Source organism: Pseudorasbora parva, chromosome 18 (assembly GCF_024679245.1).
Source record: "Pseudorasbora parva isolate DD20220531a chromosome 18, ASM2467924v1, whole genome shotgun sequence".
Classification (NCBI taxonomy): Eukaryota; Metazoa; Chordata; class Actinopteri; order Cypriniformes; family Gobionidae; genus Pseudorasbora; species Pseudorasbora parva.
Window position 1 is genome coordinate 10,917,283 of NC_090189.1, and position 24,700 is coordinate 10,941,982.

Sequence of the window (24,700 nt, forward strand, 5' to 3'; positions counted from 1 at the left end):
TATGTGTTACCACTGAAATGTAGATGTAATATATTTCCAAATGTAAGCCCATCTTATGCAGAATGACGCTTCATACTGTCGTCTGCCCTGGCTCTAACCTCGAGTGTTTTAGCCTGTTTACTTTTTGCAAACCTTGTGAGCGCGCGAACCCAAACACTGTGACCTCGCGCCAAATGTTTTTATTTGTTTATTAAGTACAAACAGGCGAGTTATGAAAAATTGAGTGTGAGAGATTTGTTTACTTCACACAAAAAGATTTTGGAATGAGATGGCTAACTGTTGTAGCGTTTAGTCCACTGTCTATAATAAGACTAATTTAGAGATTTTGATCGGTTCACGTTGATACGGTCAACCATCGGTCAAACGGTCATCGGTTAACATCCCTACTCCCAATTGCATAACTTTGTTGTTTTGACTTTTCGCTTTCATCTAATGGTCAGAATTATTTTTACATATGTTTTACACATGTAAATGCAATGGAAATTGATGTTACTCAAGAAGTGCAAAACATTATCTTATGAATGTATTTTTGATTTTTCATAGTAAATGTATTTCTATATAATTGTATAATTCATCTGGTAAAAAAAAAAGTATATATATATATATATATATATATATATATATATATATATATATATATATATATATATATATATATATATATATATATATATTTAACTATATATAGTTAAATATCTTTGACATGGTGCATTAACCTGAATGGTAACTTTATTTATTTAATGGACTGTGAAAAGCAAACAGAAACTCACTGTGGTCTATGGAAACACCTGGCATGGAAACATGAGAGAAAACAACATCATTTTACTATCCCATAAAAATAGATTTTACTTTAAAAAAACATACAAATCGCTGAAACAGACACGCGTCAAGGATATTTATCATCTTTGTGATCTTTCGCATTTAAATTTCTTAAGGTATAAATACATAAATGTCTTTATTATTGACCAGGGAAAAAAAGTAACACTATTTTATAGGGCATATTTCATATAAGCATGCATATTACTGGATACTGGCTGTGTATTAGTACTTTATAAAGAACATATTAAGGCCTTATTTTGCATGATCTTATTGTACATCCCTTAATCCTACCCAATGCCTAAACTTAAACACTACAAAACTGCCTTACTAACTATTAATAAGCAGTAAATTAGGAGTTTATTGAGGCAAAAGTCACAGTTAATAGTGAATATGTGTTCCCCATACTAAATTTGTAATGCAGTGTGACAACATCTTTTGACCTTGTGTCTTGTTGTTAGATCAGCATTAAAAACGATCTCAACTATTAAATAACAGATATAAGATGAAAATAATATCAGATTTGTCTTATTTAAAATAAACAAAAACTGACATGAAAAAATACTTAAAGGAAGTGTATGTAAAATTGTGGCCAAAACTGGTACTGCAATCACATTCAAATGACTGTAGAGCAGTGTATCCCTCTCCCCCTCCCCCTGACTCGAGGTTGCCAGATAGGCTGCAGGATCAGCAGGAACGTTTGCAGCTACAGCTGTGGTAACTAGAGCAGATCTGGCAACCCGGATGCCCATTCACTACTGACTTCGTGATTGGTCGATAGGTGGAGGGCGGAGCTTCAGGCCAAAACACAACATGACAACATCAACATCAGTTAAGGGCTGCAACAACTTTTAAATGACATTGTCTTGGCCGGACTACCGTTTTCAGTGATACTATATTTGAAATTAACATGATTTCTTAATGGGGGGTGAAACACTCAGTTTCAGTCAGTGTCATGTCAATCTTGAGTACCTATAGAGTAGCATTGCATCCTGCATATCTCCGAAAAGTCTTTATTTTTTTTATAATTATATAAGAAAGATGCGCTGTTCCGAGTCTTTCTGAAAAAAGCCGAGCGGGTGGGGGCGTGTCGTGTGAGCGGAGCTAAATAATGACGTGTGCTCGCTGCTGCTATTGTGTTGAGTCGAGTGCGTCGTAAAGCTGTGTCATCCCTAACAGCGGGAAAAAAACTTTATTCAAAATAAAAATATGGCTTTTAATCAGATACAGCCATACATCTATGATCCGGAATCAGACCCAGACGCTGCAGTTGAACAGGAGCAGCAGCAAAAACGACTAGAGCAGGACGTCTCTATGTGGTAGGTTATACACCAACTATATAATATGCTTAGCGGCTTGTGTTATTTACATATTTATACTTGAATTATATCGTCGTATTTTTGTCTTTGAAGGTGTACATGTGGGAAGTGCAGGTGTGCATGTGTGTTTACGCGTGGTTTGTGTAGACAATTGTAACGTTAGCAAGCGGACTGGTTTTGCACGGCAGGCTAAGTTAGTGTTTACATAGAAAGACACGGAATAGTAGCGCATTTGAATGAAGAAGCGCGCTTATTTAGTTCAACATATTTCCCCCCTCTTTGTGTATTGTTGTTTGGAGTGCTTTTACAATACACAAACATAAAGTTACACATATAGTGGCCAGCTAAACAAATGTACACGCACTACACATCGCATGCTCCATTGATCAATTAACTTTACGTGATCATGTTTGGGCTACTTGATGAGCATTGGCAAAAACACAGACATTTGAAGCAGTCTCACTCACCGCCTGCGGTTCTAACGTTGGGACTGCTCCATCCTTCAGCATTAGGCGATCGGAAAATCCTGTGTCGAGCTGGGCCTTGTTTATGAAACAGTCGGCACCGAAATGCAGCGAACAGATATAAACATTCGCGCAACTCAGTTGCTGATCCGGAAAAGCAAATTCCATCCACTGTTGCCTTAACGCGGGGTTTTGGGGAATCTGTGCAGGACTGTCTTGGTCTGGCAACCAAAAACGCACTTTTTTGGTGACATTGTTATGTGCACATCACCTGTCCAGCATCCTACAAGCCAGCGCTTTGATGGGCGTAGGCTGTTACTTTCGCTCTCTCCCTCTCTCTCTCTCACGCGCTTCCGGTAGAATTGTCCGTAAGGCCCATACAAGGAAATTCCGCCCCCATTAACGTCAAAGGGGACGCATGATCTCAAAAAACTTGCCGAAACTTATGACTAACCGGAAGTAGTATTTTTGACAAAGAAATACTCCCATCAAACGTCCACCTTAACTTTTGAAACTTTGTCTATGTTTAGTATGGGATTCCAAGTCTTTAACAGTGTAAAAAGATCAGTATGCATGAAACAGCATTTCACCCCCCCTTTAATGTCTAGTGACAAACCAGGGTCATTTTATGATTAATTGAAATACATTTCTTGCATACAGTACCTTTAAGAAATTGACTTCTGCTATGGTTAAATAAATGTTCAGTGATATCTTCCAAAGAATTTGTTTATTTATTTTGGCACTATTTTTTTCTATATATAGTGTTGATATGGCCAATAGTAAGTACACACTAAGTTTCATCATCCTGGCATGTGTGAAAAGTTTTAAACCGTGTGTTACAACTAGCGTCACGTTAGGCTGTGCCCTGCTCACCCCATATGTAAAATGCTTGCAAAACCTTTCACAATTTTTTTATAATATTTGAATAAGATTCAAGATTCAAGATTCTTTTATTGTCACTATATCTAACTAAATTTAGTGCCATCCATTCAGTGCAATCATCTATAATTAGTGCAACTAAAACATTTATATGGCATTCATAATAAAAGAATACACAAAAAAAGTGCAGCTAGGCGAATAGTCAATATTCCACACAGATATTGCACAGTAAGCAGTACGAACTGCATGATCGCTGTTGTGCTTTTTTGACTGCTGATGACGTGTTTGTGCTCCAGGTGAGATCATCAGATATGGTCGTACCCAAGAATCTGAAGGCTGGGACTATCTCTATGCAGACCCCCTCGATGTGCAGTGGTGTGTGTTCCGTGTGGTGTTTTCTAAAGTCCATGATAAGCTCTTTGGTTTTTGATAAATGGTAAAGATGTAAATTTCTTAAGCCGGACACTAATGTAGGCATATGTCATTGACTTGTTTTTTGTTAGTTTTATCTAGCAATCATAGATGGTCTAAATACATCTGGTTGTTGAAACCACACATGTAAATTTTACTCCTCCCAACCAACAAAAAAATAAAACATAAACGTGAGAGAGTGTTGGGCTTAGAGCTGCAACTAACAATTATTTTTTCTGTCGACTAATCTAACGATTATTTTTTCGATTAGTCGACTAATTTACATGTGTAAATGGAATTGTTTTGATAAATCTAACAGCTAGCTAGCTGATCAATAGTGACATATGAGCCATATAACATGTAGGAAGACCAAATGGGAAAACTGAAGCTCTACAAACTAAATGAAACGGGTATGGTACGTTCTCATGTTCTGTGAGGTTGGTTGATGGAAACACCTCACATGTGGGACCCTCAGAAGAGCAGTTCATCACCGTCGGCTACTTCTCAATTTTAGTTAGTAGTTAGGCTATATGTTTGAAAAACATCAAGTTAACATGATTTAAATCTTGAAGAATCTAAAGTAAGTTGTAAATAAATCAAAGATAACAAAAATATGTTTAAAAGAAAACGGTTTAGGTTTTTTTATACTTCAAATTGTAAACTTAAATACTTTTGTAAACTTTTTATACTTAAATTGTACTTTTAAAATAATGCGTTGTTTGCTGTTTCTTTGTAATTGTGTGTGAAATTTAGCCTACTAGCAATTCTTGGGAATGGTTTACAATTCTGTTTCCCACAGTGTATTAGTCGTTTAGGTAGTATTTGTGATATCTAGATATTGAATCTAGTGATTGAATACTTTCTACATATGAATGAATGAATTGATTGCAAATGAATTGCAGACCTAAATGATGAATGACAAGCCACACTAAAGTTCAATACTTAGTTTTATTGGTCTGTTCTAATCTGCAAACAATTTTTGTTTGGCTTAGCAAAACAAGACATGTTATATTTTATTTCATCATATTTACAATATACATTTGTTTTTCACCCGTGTAAATTAAATGACTTTAATGTTGAAATAAATTTAAATACACTGCCTATACTTTGCATCATCTTCTATTAGCTTTACATAGAATTCAAAAAAGGGATAACAAAAATTATAACAAACTTTATTTAATATAAAAGGAGATTATTATATGGAAGTAATCTTAGTCACTCATACAGGTCCCATTTCATAAAAACACAGACAGCATGTCATTTCTAACATATTTTAACTGATTGCCAGGTCACTGAATGAAAAATTACAGGAAAAAGTGGTTTCCTGAAGAGCAAATGGAAATTATTTCCAAAAGAAAAATGGTATTCCTCAGTAAAGTACTAGCTCTGCTGTTACATCTTTCATACACAGTAAATACACACACACTTTACATACTAATAGTGCCAAGGAGGTTACATGCTAATGTATCAAACATTACTAAGACAGAAAAAGCATTTCAATAGACATGCATCATCTGTCTCAAACATTAAATTAGCATAAAATGACAATTCTAAAGTGAGTACTACCTTATAATATCTAATTAATAAAGTTTCTCTCTCATTTCTGAGACCACTTTGAAAAACTGGAATTTTTTTAAATCTGAAAATTCACATACATAAAATTCACATGCATACATACATACATAAATACGATTAATTTGTTAAGGGAAAATAATGTAAAATAAACATTATCAATTATTACCACTACTACCATAATGTGCCATTTCATCTGGGGGTTAAAAAATAATACATATTAGTATCTATTATTATTAGGCTATTACAAACCATTTGCATTTTGGAAAATATCCAATAATAATAATACTGTTTGCTTATACAGTACAGGAAAAAAAAGAAGCTTTATCTCCTGCAAAGGAAGGGCAGTTTTCCAGCCTGGTGGAGATATAGAACAGGCTGCACAAAACCAACTAGAATGAAACATACATTGCTGAATGTTATAAATATTAACCATCTTATGACAACAGAAACCAGAAAAACTCTACAATAGCAGGTGAAAACATTGTGACCACCATGCTCACAGTAATTATTAGAATGAGATAAAATGCTTTTCTTTTAATTTGGTCTTTCTACATTCTCTCTCTCCCGGTCCAGGTTTCTTCAGAGCCCAGAGAACAGTTAAACAGCAGAAGAGGTTTACAGAGAGAAAGAGTAAAAACTGCAGTAGCAAACCACAAACATAAACCTGGACATGTCTGACTTCAGTAAACATGCAAAAGAAACAGGAGCCGAGAGCCGTAACCCACACCGCAGCAGAACAGAGCACTCTGTATCCGAGAGGTTTGAACTTCAGAAAGGTTACAGGATGAACCACTGCCAGGTAACGCTCAACACAGATCAGACACTGAAACAGAGGACGACCAGTGATGTATAGTCCTGTTAAGAATGCTGAAAATGCACGGAGGTCTGGAAATCTTAGCGACAATAACAAGGTTAAATAATTCACACTAATACAGATCTCACAAACAAAATGATTTAAGTTTAGAAACTCTGATGCAATTCCTCTTTCTGTCACAATAAGCCACAGGATGGAGGCATGCATTGGAGCCCAAAGAAAAGATTGAAGCAAAATGCAAAAATTAAAAAATTCCACTTAAGATTGTCAAATGAAGTAACGTTGAGATGTGGATTTAGATCAGGGATGGAGAAGTTCTCAAATCCAGCCATCTTCTCAGTGCATCTCTATTCATGTAGCCAGACCCTCATCAAGATGTTTGGTCTGGAAACTCAGCATTGACAGGGCTCAATCTGAGGGGCGGGATAAACGGTTGTCTTTCAAACTCCCTCTGCACACGATAGGATAGCTCTTAAACCAACCAGAGTAATGAAGGTGAAGCGGAGCTCGTTGACAGATTAAACGTTCGCCGTATCGGGTAGGCAAAACTCAGAACACATCTTCCCTTTTTAAGAATGACTTCAGTGCCGTTCTTTTCTCAGAGAAAAGCTTAAAGGACAACTCCGGTGAGAAATTAACCTAGGTGTAATTAAAAGATGGTTTTAATTACACCGCCAAACATCTGTGTCCCATAGACAAGCGTTATAAGCTAATCTGTTTTTAAAGATAAAACTCTTTACATTTGATTTTCATGAAAACGCATCCCTGAGAACGATCTACTCGGTAACCATCTGTTAATTACCCCTAGGTTCATTTCTCACCGGAGTTGTCCTTTAACTCCAAGTCTTTCGGAATCGTGGTCAAAGTTGATTCGAAAGACCGCAGTTGGCCAGTTTCTGTGTTTACTAGACGCACGCAAACGCAACTCGGCCATCATTATGTTAAGCCCCGCCCACCGACTCTATACACGATGTGATTGGCCCGACCAGAGTTTGGCGTTTACAGCTCAGAAGTTTTTTGAGAGTTGCTAGACGACACTCGCGGGCAGATTAGATTTGCTGCCGCTAGGCCGCGTCTAGATTTCTAGGCTACTATTCATGTCCAAAGAGAAACAAATACAGGTCTAAACTCAAGCAGGCCAAAATAATAACTAGGCTCACTGGAAAAATGTGTTTCTAACTGCAGTTTTGCAAATCTCAAACAATACAATTCAAGAGTTTCCAGTTAGTTCCAAATTCACACATTATGACTAAGGGCAGATTCTTGATTAATAAAGACATTGTTTAATAGTCTACTGTTATGACCTCAACATGCAAACAATTTGTTTCATTAATAACAGTTCCATAGATATGGTTTTCCTCACACAGTGAGTTTTCAACACAACTAGGCTTAGTGTATATTTCCAAAAGCGACAGCAATAATCTTTTAACACCACGCGTTTCCAACATAATGTAAAATTCACGTTTATCTATTTTGGATCAGAACACGCTTTTAGCAGGATGTTTTTCATATAAAGTGGTCACAAAATATTTTTTTTATTTGACAAATATTTGTGTTAGATGACAAATTCAAAACCAAATGCTGTTCATTTTTAGTTTAACTAATTTAGCTAAACTATAATGGGTGCTATCTATTCAAAGGTGCAAAAATAAATGCCACAGATTTCAACTGTTTAAACGATTTATTAACAGGTCACATGAAAATCCACACAGCCAAGAAGTCTGTAGATATTGTCTTCCTGCACAGGTCCATTGTCAGATCCAGTCCGTTAAAGGTGGGGATTACTTGTGTTTTCTCTTCTTTAAGAGTGAATCTCTGAGGGCGATCTGAGGGGGAAATGATGGGGGAAGATCACTTAATAGGAAACATCGCAAACACAATGCACAAATTGAACTTGAATGGCAAGTAAATACAGGTTTCTTGCCTTTAAAGGCAGGCTCACCTGTTTGTCTCTGAAGGAGCGTTTGCCTTTGGTCCTCACATCCTGACTGTGTTTCATCATTATGAAGTTCTTTTTTCGTTTCTTCTCCTTGTTACTGGTGCTGGCGTACGGGTTTAGCTTACTCCTCTTTTTAACAAACTCCTTCCTATCAGTCCGCCCAGCCTGAGAATGAAAAATGTCAAGAAAACTTTTGACCTAGTTTTACTTTGCTATAGGTAGTTGACAAAATGCCAATCAAATGTATTTTCTTCAACGTCAGGATTTTACGTTTTAAAAGTTATATTTATAACGCTAAACTAAATTCCTGATATTGAGAGGGGAAAAAAATACATAAACTTTACCATTCCAGTTTGAGCGGAGTCATATACTATATAGTCATTTCATGTTTTTGAAGCAAGTCTCTTATGGTCCACCAAGGCTTCATTTATTTAATCAAAAACTACAGTAAAAACTGTTTTATTGTGAAATATTAATACTTTTTAAAGCTGCTGTCTGTAAATTTTGCCTCATTGTCACCATCTCGGTTTGAAATCTGCAATTGCAGTTATTTGTGGAATTATCATCTTTAGTGGGCTATGCATCGCCAGCTCCTCAGTGTGGATGAATCTAACATTCTGAGGAGTTTGTGTGGCTGTCAGTCACTGTACTTCAGAATCACAGATTCTACATCTTGGAAGTATGACCAAAATAAGAATTTTAATCAGAAAATGTCACATAAATTTTGGGAACAAAACATTACAATACAATCGAACTATCAATGATGATTAACAGCATCAGCATTGCGTCAGTGTGTATTAGCGTTATCTGTAGATTTCAATTTCCGTACAGTCTAATCTTTTACTTTTGGCTACGGGTGAAACTTCAGTTGTCGGGGATTGGATTGGGAAATCTCTGCCTTCTTGTGGACGGGCCTAATACTAGCAGGACTGCGTGACAATGACGCAAAGACAGGCTTGAATTTTTCTGCGTAAATCAACCATACCACTCTGATTATAACACATTATTACAAGCTTAGCATTGTCAGGGGGTCTAACGTTTTGAACATTGGCTTGTTGTGTGCTTGCGCAATTTAACCAAAAAATATTGCTGACTGCAGCTTTAAAATATGCAATTTATTCCTAAGATGCAAAGATGAATTTAAAAACAGTTGCACTGCTTAATACTTTCTATTCTATTTATATTCATATAAAAGTTAATGGAAAGTCTAAAAGAACAATTTATTTGAACTAGATGAAATATAACAAATAGATCCTTGCTGAATTACACTATTACTTTCAAACATTAGTGTGTGTGTATATAAATACCAGTGGTGGAATGTAACTAAGTACAAATACTTCGTTACTTTACTTAAGTACATTTTTCACGTATCGGTACTTTACTTAAGTAGAATAAATAGTGCATACTTTTTACTTCGTTACATTTTGCAGCAATTATTATACTTTCTAGTCCACTACATTTCTACAACGTTTCGCAACATTTTCTGATCAGTTTCAGGGCTCGAGATTAAGGCTTGCCCGGAAAATAATATATAATGTGCGTTATAGGCTAATGAATTGATGGTTGCGCTGTTGAGGCTCGCGCAGCCTCTCGAGGAGAAGTGGAAACAAATCAGCCCCGCTCACACAAAGAAACTCAGTAACATACTATATTAAAAATTCAAAGTGTTTAGTTTTTATATTTTATAACAGTTAAAAAAAAAAACATCACATGACTTGATCATCACATGATTTCCACATCCGAACCATAACGTATTGCACAGCAACAGTGCGTTACTGAATCAAAGATTCAATGCCCTACTCATTTATGAACGAATCAGCCGTTTGAACGAATCGACTCAATGACTCTCTCATAAGGATTCACCTGCCGCCATCTACTGGTGGTTTAGTTAACTTTTTTTAGTTAAAACAATCTCATAGCAACATTTAGTGCAGTTGTAATTTTTCAGTGTTAATTATTTAATTTGTTTGGTAACAACCCTATTGTATCTTATTCTAATTTAATTTATTAATCAAATTTAAGAATATAAAGGGAAAGCTGAAGCAAAGCCTATTTAATAAGATTAGGGGAAAATGTCTATTATAAAAGGTAAAAATATCATAAATATGAAGATTTAAATACATCAAAGCTGATGAGAATGTTGCTTCAGAAAAATGACATTTAACTTTGCAGATAACCAGAATTGTAAGTCAGAATGTAAACTAGGCAACAGATGGTAGGAACAATTACATTAACCCAAAACTAACTCAATTAAAATGCCACCGCTCATACGGTTTTCTTCTTTTTAATTATTAGAATTAGACATTAAGAGAATACATTTTTATGCAAGTACTTTTACTTTTAATACTTAAAGTACATTTAAAATCAGGTACTTTTTACTTAAGTAGGGTTGTCGTAGTAGTACTTCTACTTTTACTAAAGTAAATATATTTCTGGTTACTTGTACTTTTACTTAAGAACTGAGATTCAGTACTTCCTCCACCACTGATAAATACATGTTTAATCAATTTCAAGCAACAACAAAAAAGTATTTAGCAAGGATCCAATTTATTTATTATCTTTTATCTATTTGGATATATAGTTTCCACACTCACCATGGCTGTTGCCAGTCGTGTTTCTTTGTCAGATTTGGGTTTCTTATGAAGACGCTCAATGTCTCTCAGGCTAAGTAACTCTCCTCTGAAAAAATAATTGTTGATTATTTGAAAACTGACAAAAGTTAGTAAAATCGTTTCAGTAAAGACACTTCACGCCTAAAACACGTCCTACCTCTGCTCTTCCTCGTCACTCTCTACGTTCTTCCTCTTCTGACCCTTTCCGGTTGCAGAGTTGACCTCTTTAGCCATCTGAGCGATGCGGATCTTTTTGAAGTCGTCCTGCGTGAGGAGACGGCTCGTGCTGACCACGGCAGCTTTGGCTTTGCGCTCGTCCTCTGGGATGCTCTGCAATTTCTCAGCCTGACATATACAAACACAACCTGGTTTCAGATGCATCATTTCTCATCGCTAGAATCAGATAAGACGGTGGAATAATCCTCACCACTTCCGCCTGATCTTCATCAGAGGAGTGCTGCACATTCACCCACTCCCCATCTTCATCATCCTCACTCATGCTGGCGCTCTCCCAGCCGTCTGCAAGGTAAAGCATTACATTGGAATAAAATCACACCACTTTTCACACACACATTACTCAATAAGCTAATGCTAGCTTTCCACATACCGTCGTCTTCCTCTTCGTTTACGTTCTCCTCTGCTTCCAGGACCTCGGCACCAGGGATGTAATCTTTGGCCTCCAATTCTCCATAGTTATGGATTTTGGCCTCCTTAGAGGATTCTGTGGGCTTTCCCTGGTAAACATAATAAATGCAAAAACATTAATGGACATTACTATTCAAAAGTCTATGGTTGGTAAAATGTCTCTTATGCTCATCAAATCTGCAATTACTTGAACACAGTAAGAACAATACATGTGAAATGTTACAAATAAAAATCTTTTTTTTTTTAATGTATTTTTTTCCTCTGATGCAAAGCTAAATTTTCATTTTTTATATATATATATATAGTATTTGAAGCTTCTCACCCTGTCTTTTCTGTGTAGCATATGTGGATTGAGATCTCTGAAAAGCTGGATAAGACCTCTGGCAGACATCACAACATCTGAAAGATAATGAGATCATTTTCAAATAAGTCAAACATTCTATAATTCCATTCAAAGTATGTAGCATCTGATGAACAGACTAAGGTAAATGATGGCAAACCACACACTTTTATCTTTGTGGGATTTGTACTGGGTGAGATCTTGAAGCAGGTCTTCTGACATCGACAGAGGACAGCGGGCAACCAGTTCTTTTATGGCGTTGATTCTGAGATATGAGGATGAACGTATAGAGACATTCATGAGAAAAGTGCTGTATGAAATAACAGTATTTTGCATTAAACAATTTCACATTTCATTGAACTTTATTGTGATTTACACAGCACCTACCCAACTGTCATGACCTCCCCTGAATTTCTGTCCGTAACAAAGTTATTGGCGATGGTCATGATGACTGGCTCAATGATCTGTAGATGGAACAGAAATGAATGAGTTAGTACACTAAAAGTTCAGGGTTGCTAAGATTTGCTAATACTTTGAAAGAAATCTCTTATGCTCCCCAAGGCTGTGTTTAATTGATCAAAAATACAGTTAAAATAGTCACACTGCGGAGTATCATTACAATATAAAACAAGTGTTTTGTATTTAAATTGACTTTAAAATGTAATTTATTCCTGTGATGCCAAAGCTGAATTTTCAGCATCTCCAGTCACATGATCCTTCAGAAATCATTCTAATATGAGGATTTGTAGCTCAAGAAATGTGGAAAACAGTTGTGCTACTTCATATGTACGTTACATTTTGTAATATCTTTACTGCCACTTTTGATCAATTGAATGCATCCTATCTATCTATCTATCTATCTATCTATCTATCTATCTATCTATCTATCTATCTATCTATCTATCTATCTATCTATCATAAGTATATTATATATATTAAATCAAACCAAAGTCTGACCACAAACATTTTAAGGTCAAGCTTGTTTAATGATATATAAATATTAAAAGGGGATCATGATCAGTTCTAACCTCAGGAGGGACCAGCTGATGGGACGCCTGGGCGGCACACAACAGAATTTTGGTCACCTCTGAAACGAAAACAAATGAAAATGAGGAGACCATTAACATGGGATCTGAAGACATTATTAGTTGAGAGACATTAAGGGTGTGTTCACACTTGGCTGGTTTGATTAGATTAAGGCGAGACACTACAGGTGAATAGGGATTTTTTTTAAATGACAAGATATCACTATGAAACTTCCAGTTTATTACTGGCATAAACATAAGAAAAAAAATGTATTGCAAGTTTTGTATAAAATAATGTTTTAATATGCAAATGAGGCCTTGTATACTTAAATATACGCTCATTTGCATATATTTCCAAAAACAAAATTTGGAAATTGGAAAGGATCAGGTTCAAAATTCTTGATTCTATTTGTTGACATATTAGATAAGAGGGCTTTTACAGAGGGGAATCTGGATATCTTATTTTGTGCTTTAGTAAATTATAGAATACTGACAATAGCCTTGAAAAATCAATTTTCGCCATATTTTAAGATAGGAGTTATATATCAACAAATCCCTCTGTAAAAGCCTTCACAATATAGTTGAGTATAAGGCTGAAAATGTTGGTGCTTATAGATGCTACTGAAGTGGAAATATCTAACTGTGAGAAAAAACTCATTTTGAGAAAATGGCCTTTAAAGTTTTGTATTGTATAATTGCATACATTTCCCCCAACCTAAAAACAAAATATATATTTACTTAATTTATATCAGCAGTGTATAACATTTAAAACCTATGTAAATTAATAAATGAATCAATTATTAATAGCAAAAGCTTTAAGCTGAAGAGAAATACCTTAACACAACAGTCACAAAAACAGCAAAAAAAACTGTCCCCGTTTCTTGTATGTCCATCTATAACTATTAGATCTAATTCTGACAGGGTTTTGTCATCTAATCTGTTGTTGTTTACTTTCTTTTTATCATCTCTTGCAACTTTATCCTTTCTGTGAACGTTTATGAGGTTATTTCGGCGTTGTCTGTTTTCTCTCAGGCGGAGAATACACAAGGAAGCGGCGGCACGTTAGCCTAGAAATCTAGACGGACCCTAGCGGCAGCAGATCTAATCTGCCCGCGAGTGTCGTCTAGCAACTCTCAATACCCTTCTGAGCTGTAATCGCCAAACTCTTGCCGGGCCAATCACATCGTGTATAGAGTCGGTGGACGGGGCCATAATGACGACGGCCGAGTTGCGTTTGCGTGCTCTAGTAAACACAGAAACTGGCGAACGGCGGCGGTCTTTCAAATCAGCTTTGACCGCGACTCTGGAAGACTTGGAGTTCAGCTTTTCTCAGAGAAAAGAACAAAGAACAGCACTGAAGTCATTCTTAAAAAGGGAAGATGTGTTCGGAGTTTTGCCGACCGGATACGGCGAATGTTTAATCTGTCAACTAGCTCTGCTTCACCTTCATTGCTCTGGTTGGTGTAGCGCTATCCTATCGCGTGCAGAGGGAGTTTGAAAGGCAACCGTTTATCCCGCCCCTCGGATTGAGCCCTGTCAATGGTGAGTTTCCAGACCAAACATCTTGATGTGGGTCTGGCTTGTCAGGCTAGCGGCACGTATGATGTAGTGTGAAATTCACATCGGCCAATCAAATGTGATTTTCGGCTGCAAACTTTTGCGGTTGGTTAGTTCTACAAAGGAAATGCCCATATTTTGATTAGATAGTCTTATACACAGCGCTGAGAGCTTTACAATGATACCAGGCATGATATGATTCTGTGAATGGAGACGGCACGGGAGCTCGCGTTAGAATAACTTTTGATGATTTCGGGCAGAACTCTAAAGGCGCAAGTTGACAAAATTTGGTGAATTTAACCACATTAATGTGTAATGTCGACATATTTTTTATTTTGACATGAACGCTTACATGTTAAGGGAGCAAACTGGCCCAAAATCTCAAAATTGACCACTGCATGAAAAAAACGATGTTTTCACCTGCCGTGTCTCCCCTTAAAACGAACTCTGGTGTGATTGTTGAATAAGTGTGTGGACCGAAAACACATGAAAACGTAGTCTCTGGTGCAGTTCAACTTATTTATGAACGCAACATGGACCAAAAACATCTAAATGAACCCCAAACACCCCAAAAAGGACAATGCTGAAGCATATCTGTTTTCTCTCATCACAGAAGCTACGTTGTAGTTCGGAACAGCAACAGAAACGCTCTCTTCCTGCAGCAGATCTTCATTCGTGTGGAATTGAGGGATTCCGTCTCCTTTACACATTTTATAAATGGTTCACAAGTTCTCGTCTGGTCAAAACACCATCATATATAGGCTACACACATACAACAAGTGCATTTAGCCTAGCACACAGCATTTTTTGGATGTTCGTTAAGCGCCGCAAAATACTTTTCATCTTTATGATCATTCTTAAAAATGACAATGTGATTGCTAAGTGAACCAGGACTACCATAAATATATTTTCTTTTTTTGGTCCAGACCTAAAGCAGCAAGAGGACTGAACTACAAGTGTGAATTACAGACTGCAGTGTTTACCTCTCTGGTGAGGCTGAAGGAACCGCTGGACAAACGGATAGAAATTAAAAAGGAAAAGCTGTAAAGATGGAAACAAAACCGGTTAGATAAGGAAAGTGAGAAAATAATTGACCATAAACGTCCAAATCTTTGCTTATAAATTACCTCGTGAATTCCCACGAGTCTAGAGATGAGCTCCATCATCATGATCTTCACCTCAAAACGCTCGTTTGAGCTCTCCAGCTGCTTCAGGAGCTTCTCAGCGAAATCTGAACACCACAGATATTAATTACTCATCTCAATATGGATCAGTTCTTATGGGTCTGAAGCTGCAACCTTTCAGTTAGCAGATCTTTAACCACTACATGCATGTTGAATTCTGTGTCCGTGTGAAAGGGAGGTCTGACCTTGGGGATCGTGGATCAGGTGGATGGCGGAGAAATTAAAAACCTCTACTTTTTTCTTCTTTTTATGTTTCTGAGAAAACAGAATGAAAATGACAAATTAAGCAGTGAAATTAGCTAAACAAAACATTGATATGCTGATTATAAAACCCTTTTTTTTAACCTTGAGGACTTTCATGGCTTTCTCCATCTTCCTCTTATTTTTAGATGTTTTCTTTCCGGTGGAATATCGGATCATCAGATCTCTGGCCGATGGCCCATCATCCTGCGGAGGAAAAATACATTTAATTATTATTTTAATATTTAAAGTACAATTTGTTAAAGTAACATGTTTAAATATTTAAAAGAATAATTTATATTTAAAGCACCATTCAAAAGTTTGGGGTTGGTAAGAAAGAAGTGTTCTATGCTTACCAAATCTGCAATTATTTTTCCAAATATACAGTAACAGTAAGATTTTGAAATATTACAATTTAAAATAACCATTATCTATTTGAATTCATTTTAAAATGTAATTTATAACAGTGAAGGTAAAATTGATATGAGGATTTGGTGAACAAGAAAAACTTGCTGCTTAATATTTTTGTGGAAACCTTGAGATAGATACATATATAATAAATATACATTTTCAGGATTCTTTGATTAATAGAAAGAACAGCATTTTAACTGTTATTTCTGACCAATTGAATGCATACTGGCTGAATACAGGTATTCATTTCTTTATAAATAATAATAAAAATTTCATGTTATTGTACATAAAATAAGTAACCTGAAGAAACGTATTGTACCTCAGATTCTGAATCACTATCTCTCTTTTCATCTTCATCTTTTCCCAGGAAGAACTTCAATCCAGCTACAAGGATCTGAGGGGAGACAAGAAATGTTCAATCGTGTTATGAGATCATTAGCCTTTGAAAAGCAGCCTTGTGAATAAAGCTATAATAAGTCATAAAAGTGTCCATAATCTAGATGTGTCAAAATGTTTTAATGCTGGAAATTCATGCAGATTTCATTAGAGAGGAATGTAAAAAAAAAAAATCCAACCTTTGTGACTTTGGAGAAACATGCTGTGGTGATGACGTTCACGGTTTTAGCGTCATTCCTGATTGGTTGATATGGGGAAAGGAAAACAATGATGACTGTGCATCATATTAAATGCCATCACAATGTTACAAAGACGATTTGTGTTCAAGGACTCACCAGATGTTCCTTCTGTAAAGCTCAACCATCACATCTAGAGAGATCTTGGCAGCAATGGGGTTTGAATCCCTCAGCATGGTGTACATGAAGTTCTGTAAGGTCTGAGTGCAGAAGTAAACAGACAAAAGTGCGGAGCGTTAGTTTCAAAACGAAAGGAGGGGGGATCTCATGAAACCTGTCAGCAACGTGTTGGTGTCAAATTTCACTCAAAATTATAAATAGAATTAAGAAATGTTAAAATAAGCAAGAAGAAAGAAATAAGTACATAAAAAATGTGAGTAAATTAAGGAAAAAAAATTCACCATGAAATCAAACATTTTTAATGGAATGCATTTATTTACACGTAAACATTAAAAACAATTTCCTGTACCCTTTAATCAAAATAACTTCCCCTCTCGCAGTAACATTTCTTTGATGACGTGTTTACTGGTGTGAGGGCGGGGCAACCTGTCACTCACATGAGATCAACCAATAGCAAACAACAACCATCCAATCAATTCCCAATGGAGGGGGAAAAAAAGTACAAGCGACTTACCGTGTTCAGTTTGTTGTTTTTGTGCTTGGCATTGATATTTTTGATATCAGTCACAATATGGGTGTATAAAGTCTGAGGAGAAAGAAACCTTTTTTAGCAGCAAGCATTTGCAATAATTCAAATTCTTGAAACACAAATTGCACTGCAAAATCCACAGACCTTTCGCAAAAGTTTGTCATGACAGCGCAGCAGCTCAAAGAACAGCCCCAGAAGACTGGTGGGACTGACCAGATCTTTGTTCCTCAAGAGGATGAGGGCTTTGCAAAACGTCTGAAAGAAATTCCAAAGTTATTTAATTTAGAAAACATCTTCAAAAATTAAAGGTACACTGTGTAAAAAAAAGAAATGTCGGTATGTAAGTTTGTATCGTTTTTGTCTTACCCTGATTCACTATAATAAGCCTATTATTATAAGTGTTTATATTTTAGAGCAGTGTTTCTCAACCAGTGGGTCGTGGATCATTTTATAGGGGGTCGCGAGACTTTCTATGCTTTCTCCTATTTTCGAATTTCGTATTTATTGCCGTAACTTTCTAACGCTGATTCTAAACTGTCCTATCACAATAATCTATCACTGCCGCGATGACCTTATTGGACATGGTCCTACTCTCCTTACGCAAGCGTTTTACCCCGTTGCTTGGTAACGACAGCACGCTCGAGATGCCAGACCTATACTGTACGCAGCCACGGCCTGTTAGCTTGAGACCTGAATTCCTTCAGGACTGAATTCCTAAACCAGACACGAATATCCAGAATTCGCAGATCACGCAACGAAATTTATCTTGCCATTCAGCATCACCTATCTTTGTGAGTCGGGATTTTCAACAGTGACTGCAATGAAAACAGAAAGCAGGAATAGACTGACAACAGCTAGTTTGAGTGCAACACTACGAGTGGCCCCATGAACAGCTGGATTTTTATGAACTAGCCTAAGTCTAAAATGTATGTTATTTATTTCCAGCCTTAGTGGGTCGTATGACTGGCATACAATAAAAAGTGGGTCGCAGTATGCAGAAGGTTGAGAAACCCTGTTTTATAGCAGATTTTCATGGGAAATAGCATACATGCTAGCCTAGAAATCTAGACGCACCCTAGCACCAGCAAATCTAATCTGCCGTGAGTGTCGTCTAGCAACTCTCGATACACTTCTGAGCTGTAAACGCCAAACTCTGGTCAGGCCAATCACATTGTGTATAGAGTCGGTGGGCGGGGCTTAACATAATGTAAACTTGTAAACACAGAAACTGGCGAATGGCGGTCTTTCGAATCAGCTTTGACCGCGACTCTGGAAGACTTGGAGTTAAGCTTTTCTCTGAGAAAAGAACGGCACTGAAGTCATTCTTAAGAAGGGAAGATGTGTTCTGAGTTTTGCTGACCGGATACGGTCAACTAGCTCCGCTTCACGTTGCTCTGGTTGGTTGTAGCGCTATCCTATCGCGTGCAGAGGGAGTTTGAAAGACAACCGTTTATCCCGCCCCTCGGATTGAGCCCTGTCAATGGTGAGTTTCCAGACCAAACATCTTGATGTGGGTCTGGCTTGTCAGGCTACATACATGTATCACTCGCCGTGCGTCTCATCTAGGGCTGTCAAAAACGTTTGGTAATCGAGTAATAAATCGATTATTTGAATAATCTAATATTTTTGTCGCAGTAAAAATAGACCTAAGCAAACAATAGCCATTAAATTACTTAAAAAATACATATGATAGCAATGAAGCAATAATATTTGTACAAAAGCATCAAAAGCAAATAATCTTATGGTTTTATAGTACAAAAGCTAAATTACATAATATACAGTATATAAACAATCTTATGTACATTATGGATTATAACAAATATCTGCAGAGGGTGCCAACAGCCTGGTGATTGAACTTAGTACCAGTCCTTCCAGAAAAATTCAGATTTTTTTTGTGTAAATGTTGCGGGCAAAAATCCTTTATTTTGCAACACTTTTTCTTAAAAAATATGACGGAATATGCTGGATATTTATGCAATATTTATGTGATGAAATTGCATGAATGAAACTACAACAGTCCACCGTGGAAATAAACTATAACTGCATGGCCTCTAACACTGACCAATCATTCGCCATTCTCTATCGATTCATGATTCGGATCGCCAATGTCACCTGATTTCAGCAGTTTGACGCGTGATCCGAATCCTGAATCGCTTCGCTGATTCATAACGGTTTAAAACTATCTTTTGAAATCAGCCCATCACTATATAAGTCTTTATTTAGTTTTTTTTGCACACAAAAACTATTCTCGTTGCTTCATAAAATGATTGTAGAGCCACTGTAGTGAGATGGGCTTTGTAACGACGTCTTCAGTGCCTTTATGGGTCTTAAGAGAGGAAATGACATTGGTGTCTGAAAGCCTTTCTGAGCCATCGGATTTCAACAAAAATATCTTCATTTGTGTTCCGAAGATGAACGGACGTCTGACGGATGTCGAACAACATGAGGGTAAGTTATTAATGACAGAGTTATCATTTTTGGGTGAACTAACCCTTTAAATTAGCTTGTAAACACTAAGCCAGAACGCTATCAGTAACAATTTCAAAAGACATTCGTACCATTCTGAGATCAGACTCCAGCACCGTGTGATGGTTTAACAGAAGATCGGTCAGCTGCTGTGGGAAGTCTGACAGCTCCTGTAAGTAACAGTGTCCAACCTGGAGACGAAACCACAATCGCTCAATAACAGTCGAATCCATAAGAGGTCTAATACAGAAGAAATCGAGAGCAGCTCCATACCTGAGCCAGGAACATGACCAGCTCAGCCAGGTCTTTGTTAGATTTGTCAGGCTGATGTTTAAAGATCTCCACATTTGACTGATAATGACGATACTGCTGCAAAAACTGGAACGACATCAAATTTAGCTCATTTACAATAGTATAAAAACGTAAACATTTATTCCATAAAACTAAATAATAATAGCAGTCGGAAATCAATAGCTGCTGAACTAGTAACTTGTTTGTGAATAGTGCCTAGCTAACGTCTAACGAATAAATAATTACGGAATTGAAAGATATACGTAACTACTGGATTACTTACGATTAATAAACTTACAAGTGGTAATTACATAAGCTATTTAGGTTTAATAAATACATGGACAGTTTGCAATAGTGCAATGTCATGTAATTATTTTGGTTTACTTGCGTTCAGGCCAGTTTACAAATCCAATAGCAAGTGACTTACCTCCTCCGTGTAGGACTTCGGATCCCTCTTTATCAGATTTTGCAACTGTGGGAGATTCGTCGGTAGTTTGTTATTGTGACGACCCGACATGTTTGATTATTTTAGTATGATAAGCGTCAGAAAAGTACGTTTATTTTGACTGATTCGGCTAGTTGATCAACAGCGTGGCTCATATGGAGGTCGCCATGTTGCCAGGGAACTACGGAAAGCCTGAAAGGACAATCAGTTCACAAAAGCGTCACCACTGGCTTCAAGTTATCTTTCTGTAGACTGCGGCCCCCAGTGGACATTGGAGGTACTGTAGGAGATATTTCATCCTGGGACCCAGGGATATACTTTTGCTGTAGTGGTCGTGCCTCGTGGACATTATAATTTAGTGAATTTCTCTGACACCATACATGTCACAGTCTGGATGTCCGAGCACATTCAGTGCTTTTCAGAGATACCAAATGTTTGGAGGCGTCACAATGACAACTTTTCATTGGTCTTTAAAAATGGCTGGCATTAATTTAGTGATCAAATTTGGCTCTCTTATGGAATATATATTTGTATTTATCATTTAATTCTGACCAATTTTGAAAAATATAAAGATAATGTTAAAAGGTTTCAAATGAAAATATGCCTTTCTGTTACAAAACTGTAGAGGACACCAGGGCCCTCATTTATCAACAGTGCGTAGAAAAGGTTCTATATTTCGTCGTACGACTGAAATTTAGAATGTGTCTAAGTACAAGAAAATCCGTATTTATCAAACATGCGTACACAGTTCTTACGCACATGAGTAAGCAATCGTTGTTGATAAATCCCACATGTGCGTAAGTGCCATGCTCGTTCACGTTCACAGTCATTAGCATTCAGAAACGCCTCCAGTGAACCATATATGGTGACAACACATCCCTTTAAAAATCACGAGATTTTTTTTTTCCCCTCACCGCAGTTATGGCAAAAAGAGGAACTCCACAAACACAAAATGAGTCAATCATTTTGACGTTGACGACAATAACGTTTAACAACAACAACAAATTTAAAACACAAATTATTATTTGTCTAGCAGAAAACAGAATGAAACACTTTTCTATTTACATAATTAAATTTGTTGGTTTATGATGGTGCTTTTATGGCGATGTGGGGGCAGTCTGTGGCTCCAATTCTGTTTGGAAATCTGGCGATAGCATGCAAGCCCCATTTTATTTTGGCTTGTTGAGGATTTCAGTAAGGTTCTATCTATCTATCTATCTATCTATCTATCTATCTATCTATCTATCTATCTATCTATCTATCTATCTATCTATCTATCTATCTATCTATCTATCTATCTATCTATCTATCTATCTATCTATCTATCTATCTATCTATCTATCTATCTATCTATCTATCTATCTATCTATAGATAAAGATATATAGTCATTTTGAACACAATGCGTAATTTTATATTATATATATATATATATATATATATATATATATATATATATATATATATATATATATATATATATATATATATATATATATATAAATTTAGTGTCAAATAAATTTAGCATGATCATTCGAATATACTCCCAGGTTTCTACTGATACAAAGCCATATGTTCCCTTACGAAACAAAAATATATTGCAATATATAACTTGCATATATAATAATATTATTATATAATATATCATATGATATATTACCATGTAAATTTCACAATATATGGAGACACATGAAATATATTGTCAACTAATATATTGAGAAATATATTTTTGTTGCGTAAGGGTTAATTGCTGAAGTAATCCTTTACATGCTGTTTCATGTGTAGTATCGCTGTTCTACCACTAGATTCTCTGCGTAAGCATGCTCAGAGGTGTGCTTATATTTACACACATTTCTACGTATAAGTACAAGTTGGTAAATCCCACACTTTGCGTGAAACTGTTCTTACGCACTCACTACGCACAGAACTGTGCGTACGCACCCTTGATAAATGAGGGCCCAGGACTTAAAGGGATAGTTCACCCAAAAGAGAAAATGTACACCCTCAAGTTGTTCCAAACCTGTACCCCTTCTGTACCCCCTAGAGTTCCTTTCTTTCTTTCTTACACACACACACACATATATATACATATATATATATATATATATATATATATATAAAAAAATTTGATGGACAAAGAATTTTTTTCTTCAGCAGAAGAAGAAAATCCATACAAATTTGGAACAACTTGAGGGTAAGTAAATGACAGATATTTTAATAAAATTTTGGGTAAACAATCCTGTTAAATAATGAACAAATTATTTCAATATTCATATGAAATATTAGATTTTTTTTTTATTACGTTGCCCAAAGAACACATTAATATGCAAATTAAATACAGTATATAGATGCATTGTATTGAATGGGACTACAAATTTATGGCCATATTGCATAAACTAAAATGGTATATCAGTTAATTCAGTTATATCTTTCATAACAGTTGATAATCCTTTTTAAACAAAGTTTAGTTTTTTTTTAAAAATCCTGAAACCTACACATTTATTGGTGAATGAAAAAAATAAAATAGTTTTTGCCTATACATATTATTTAATGTTTTTTTTTTTTTTTTTTACAACAGAGTTCTGGTGTTGACTACTGAGGACATATATATATATATATATATATATATATATATATATATATATATATATATATATATATATATATATATATATTTTTTTTTTTTTTTTTTTTTTTTTTAACCTGGTTGCCTTAAAATTTTGAGTTTATTGAAATTAAAAATTTGAGTTGATACAATGAAGGACGCTTGTTTAATAATTAGAAACTCTCATCTATTAAAGAGTAGGAAAATCTCATATAGGAAAAATCTAATGGAAAAACTATGTCTGTTCAAAAAGCGAATGTATAAAAATGCACTTTGTGTGCAATTGGAATCTAGAGACAATGGGCCCTATTTGAATGACCTGAGCTCAGGGTCTGAAGCTCATTGCGCAGGTGCTCTTATGCTTGGGCATAACGCATAATAAACCAATCAGAGTCTTATCTCCCATTCCCTTTAAAAGCACGATGCGCTCACACCATTGCAGATTCAGTTTTCAGTTGCTTGAAAACAGCAACGTGCCAACAATGCACCTGAACACACCTCGTTTTCACACCCATGAGTGAACAGATGGGCACGAGTGCATTTGCATTTAAACAATGTGCGTCAGGGTGAAACTAGCAAAAAAACACTTGCGCCGGGTGTATGATAGGGCACAATGTCCATCTCAAACCTTATAAAACCTGAATGACGCAATACCTGAAAGGCTTAAAAAACAGAAATGGCAAAAATACACAGATTAAAGGACATCTTAACAACATGATATTCTTTTATTTACAAATTGCAAATTGTCCAGTATGTAACAGCTTTAAAACATTATCAACAGTAATTTCATATGATAAATATCACACTAAATATAACACTTTTAATTTCTTCGATTACCACTGACACGCAGTGATTTCTAAAAGATTTACAAAGCAAATACTGTCTTGTATTCTGTCAAGGCAACATTTACAGCATCATTTTGTTTAAAATACACAAGAATAATTTTGTACCACAAAAGAATCATGAATTCATTTTTTTTATTTGATCCATAATCTTTAAGGAATCTATAAAAACTGTTTTTACCAACAACAACAAAAAAGTTAAGTTATAAAATAAATGCTTTCAAAGTAGCAGCCAATGGTCAAGAATGTAAGCGATAAGAATACACAAAATTCTGCAAGAATTGTATGTGTCACTGACGTCCAAAACATCATAAGAACATCATTTGTTCTGACAAGGTCAAAAAAAACAAAGAAACTGCTTGGAAACATCTTGATGACAGATGACCCGCTGGTGTTTTCAGCTGATCCGTCCCCTCTTTGAGGAGAGACGAAAGGCAGTGCTGGTCCACGCTTTTATCCTGAGAGTTTCTCTTCCGCCTGGAGACATCGGAGCACATACAAGATGACCTGGTAGCAGAAAATGTATTGTTCCTGGAGGGAG

General features: G+C 36.0%; 2 protein-coding genes and 1 long non-coding RNA gene across 9 annotated transcripts in view; 1 reads left to right on the plus strand and 2 right to left on the minus strand.

The window, feature by feature from the left end:
* Positions 1-15,387, plus strand: part of LOC137045870 (uncharacterized) — a 40,297-nt gene extending 24,910 nt beyond the window's left edge. The window contains exons 2-3 of the long non-coding RNA XR_010898876.1: positions 6,038-6,263; positions 15,323-15,387. This is a non-coding gene — a long non-coding RNA (uncharacterized lncRNA). The remainder of the gene's footprint in view (positions 1-6,037; positions 6,264-15,322) is intronic.
* Positions 7,941-20,906, minus strand: sdad1 (SDA1 domain containing 1). Its single transcript, XM_067422813.1, has 22 exons — positions 20,697-20,906; positions 20,252-20,356; positions 20,071-20,169; positions 17,657-17,767; positions 17,498-17,569; positions 16,963-17,063; positions 16,807-16,864; positions 16,551-16,625; positions 15,926-16,027; positions 15,766-15,835; positions 15,524-15,627; positions 15,380-15,437; positions 12,843-12,901; positions 12,202-12,278; positions 11,982-12,079; positions 11,797-11,873; positions 11,437-11,563; positions 11,257-11,348; positions 10,987-11,174; positions 10,812-10,896; positions 8,221-8,382; positions 7,941-8,104 (listed from the first exon to the last, which is right to left on the minus strand). Exons 1-22 carry the CDS (start codon positions 20,784-20,786, stop codon positions 8,060-8,062), a joined length of 2,055 nt encoding a protein of 684 aa, XP_067278914.1. The 5' UTR covers positions 20,787-20,906; the 3' UTR covers positions 7,941-8,059.
* A 3,117-nt stretch (positions 20,907-24,023) lies between these two features.
* ptpn13 (protein tyrosine phosphatase non-receptor type 13) overlaps positions 24,024-24,700 on the minus strand; it is a 117,533-nt gene continuing 116,856 nt past the window's right edge. For all 7 annotated transcript variants that reach the window (XM_067424273.1, XM_067424270.1, XM_067424275.1 and 4 more), the window contains one exon: positions 24,024-24,690. In XM_067424273.1, the coding sequence (XP_067280374.1) occupies positions 24,613-24,690 (78 nt within the window). In that variant the 3' untranslated portion in view covers positions 24,024-24,612. The remainder of the gene's footprint in view (positions 24,691-24,700) is intronic.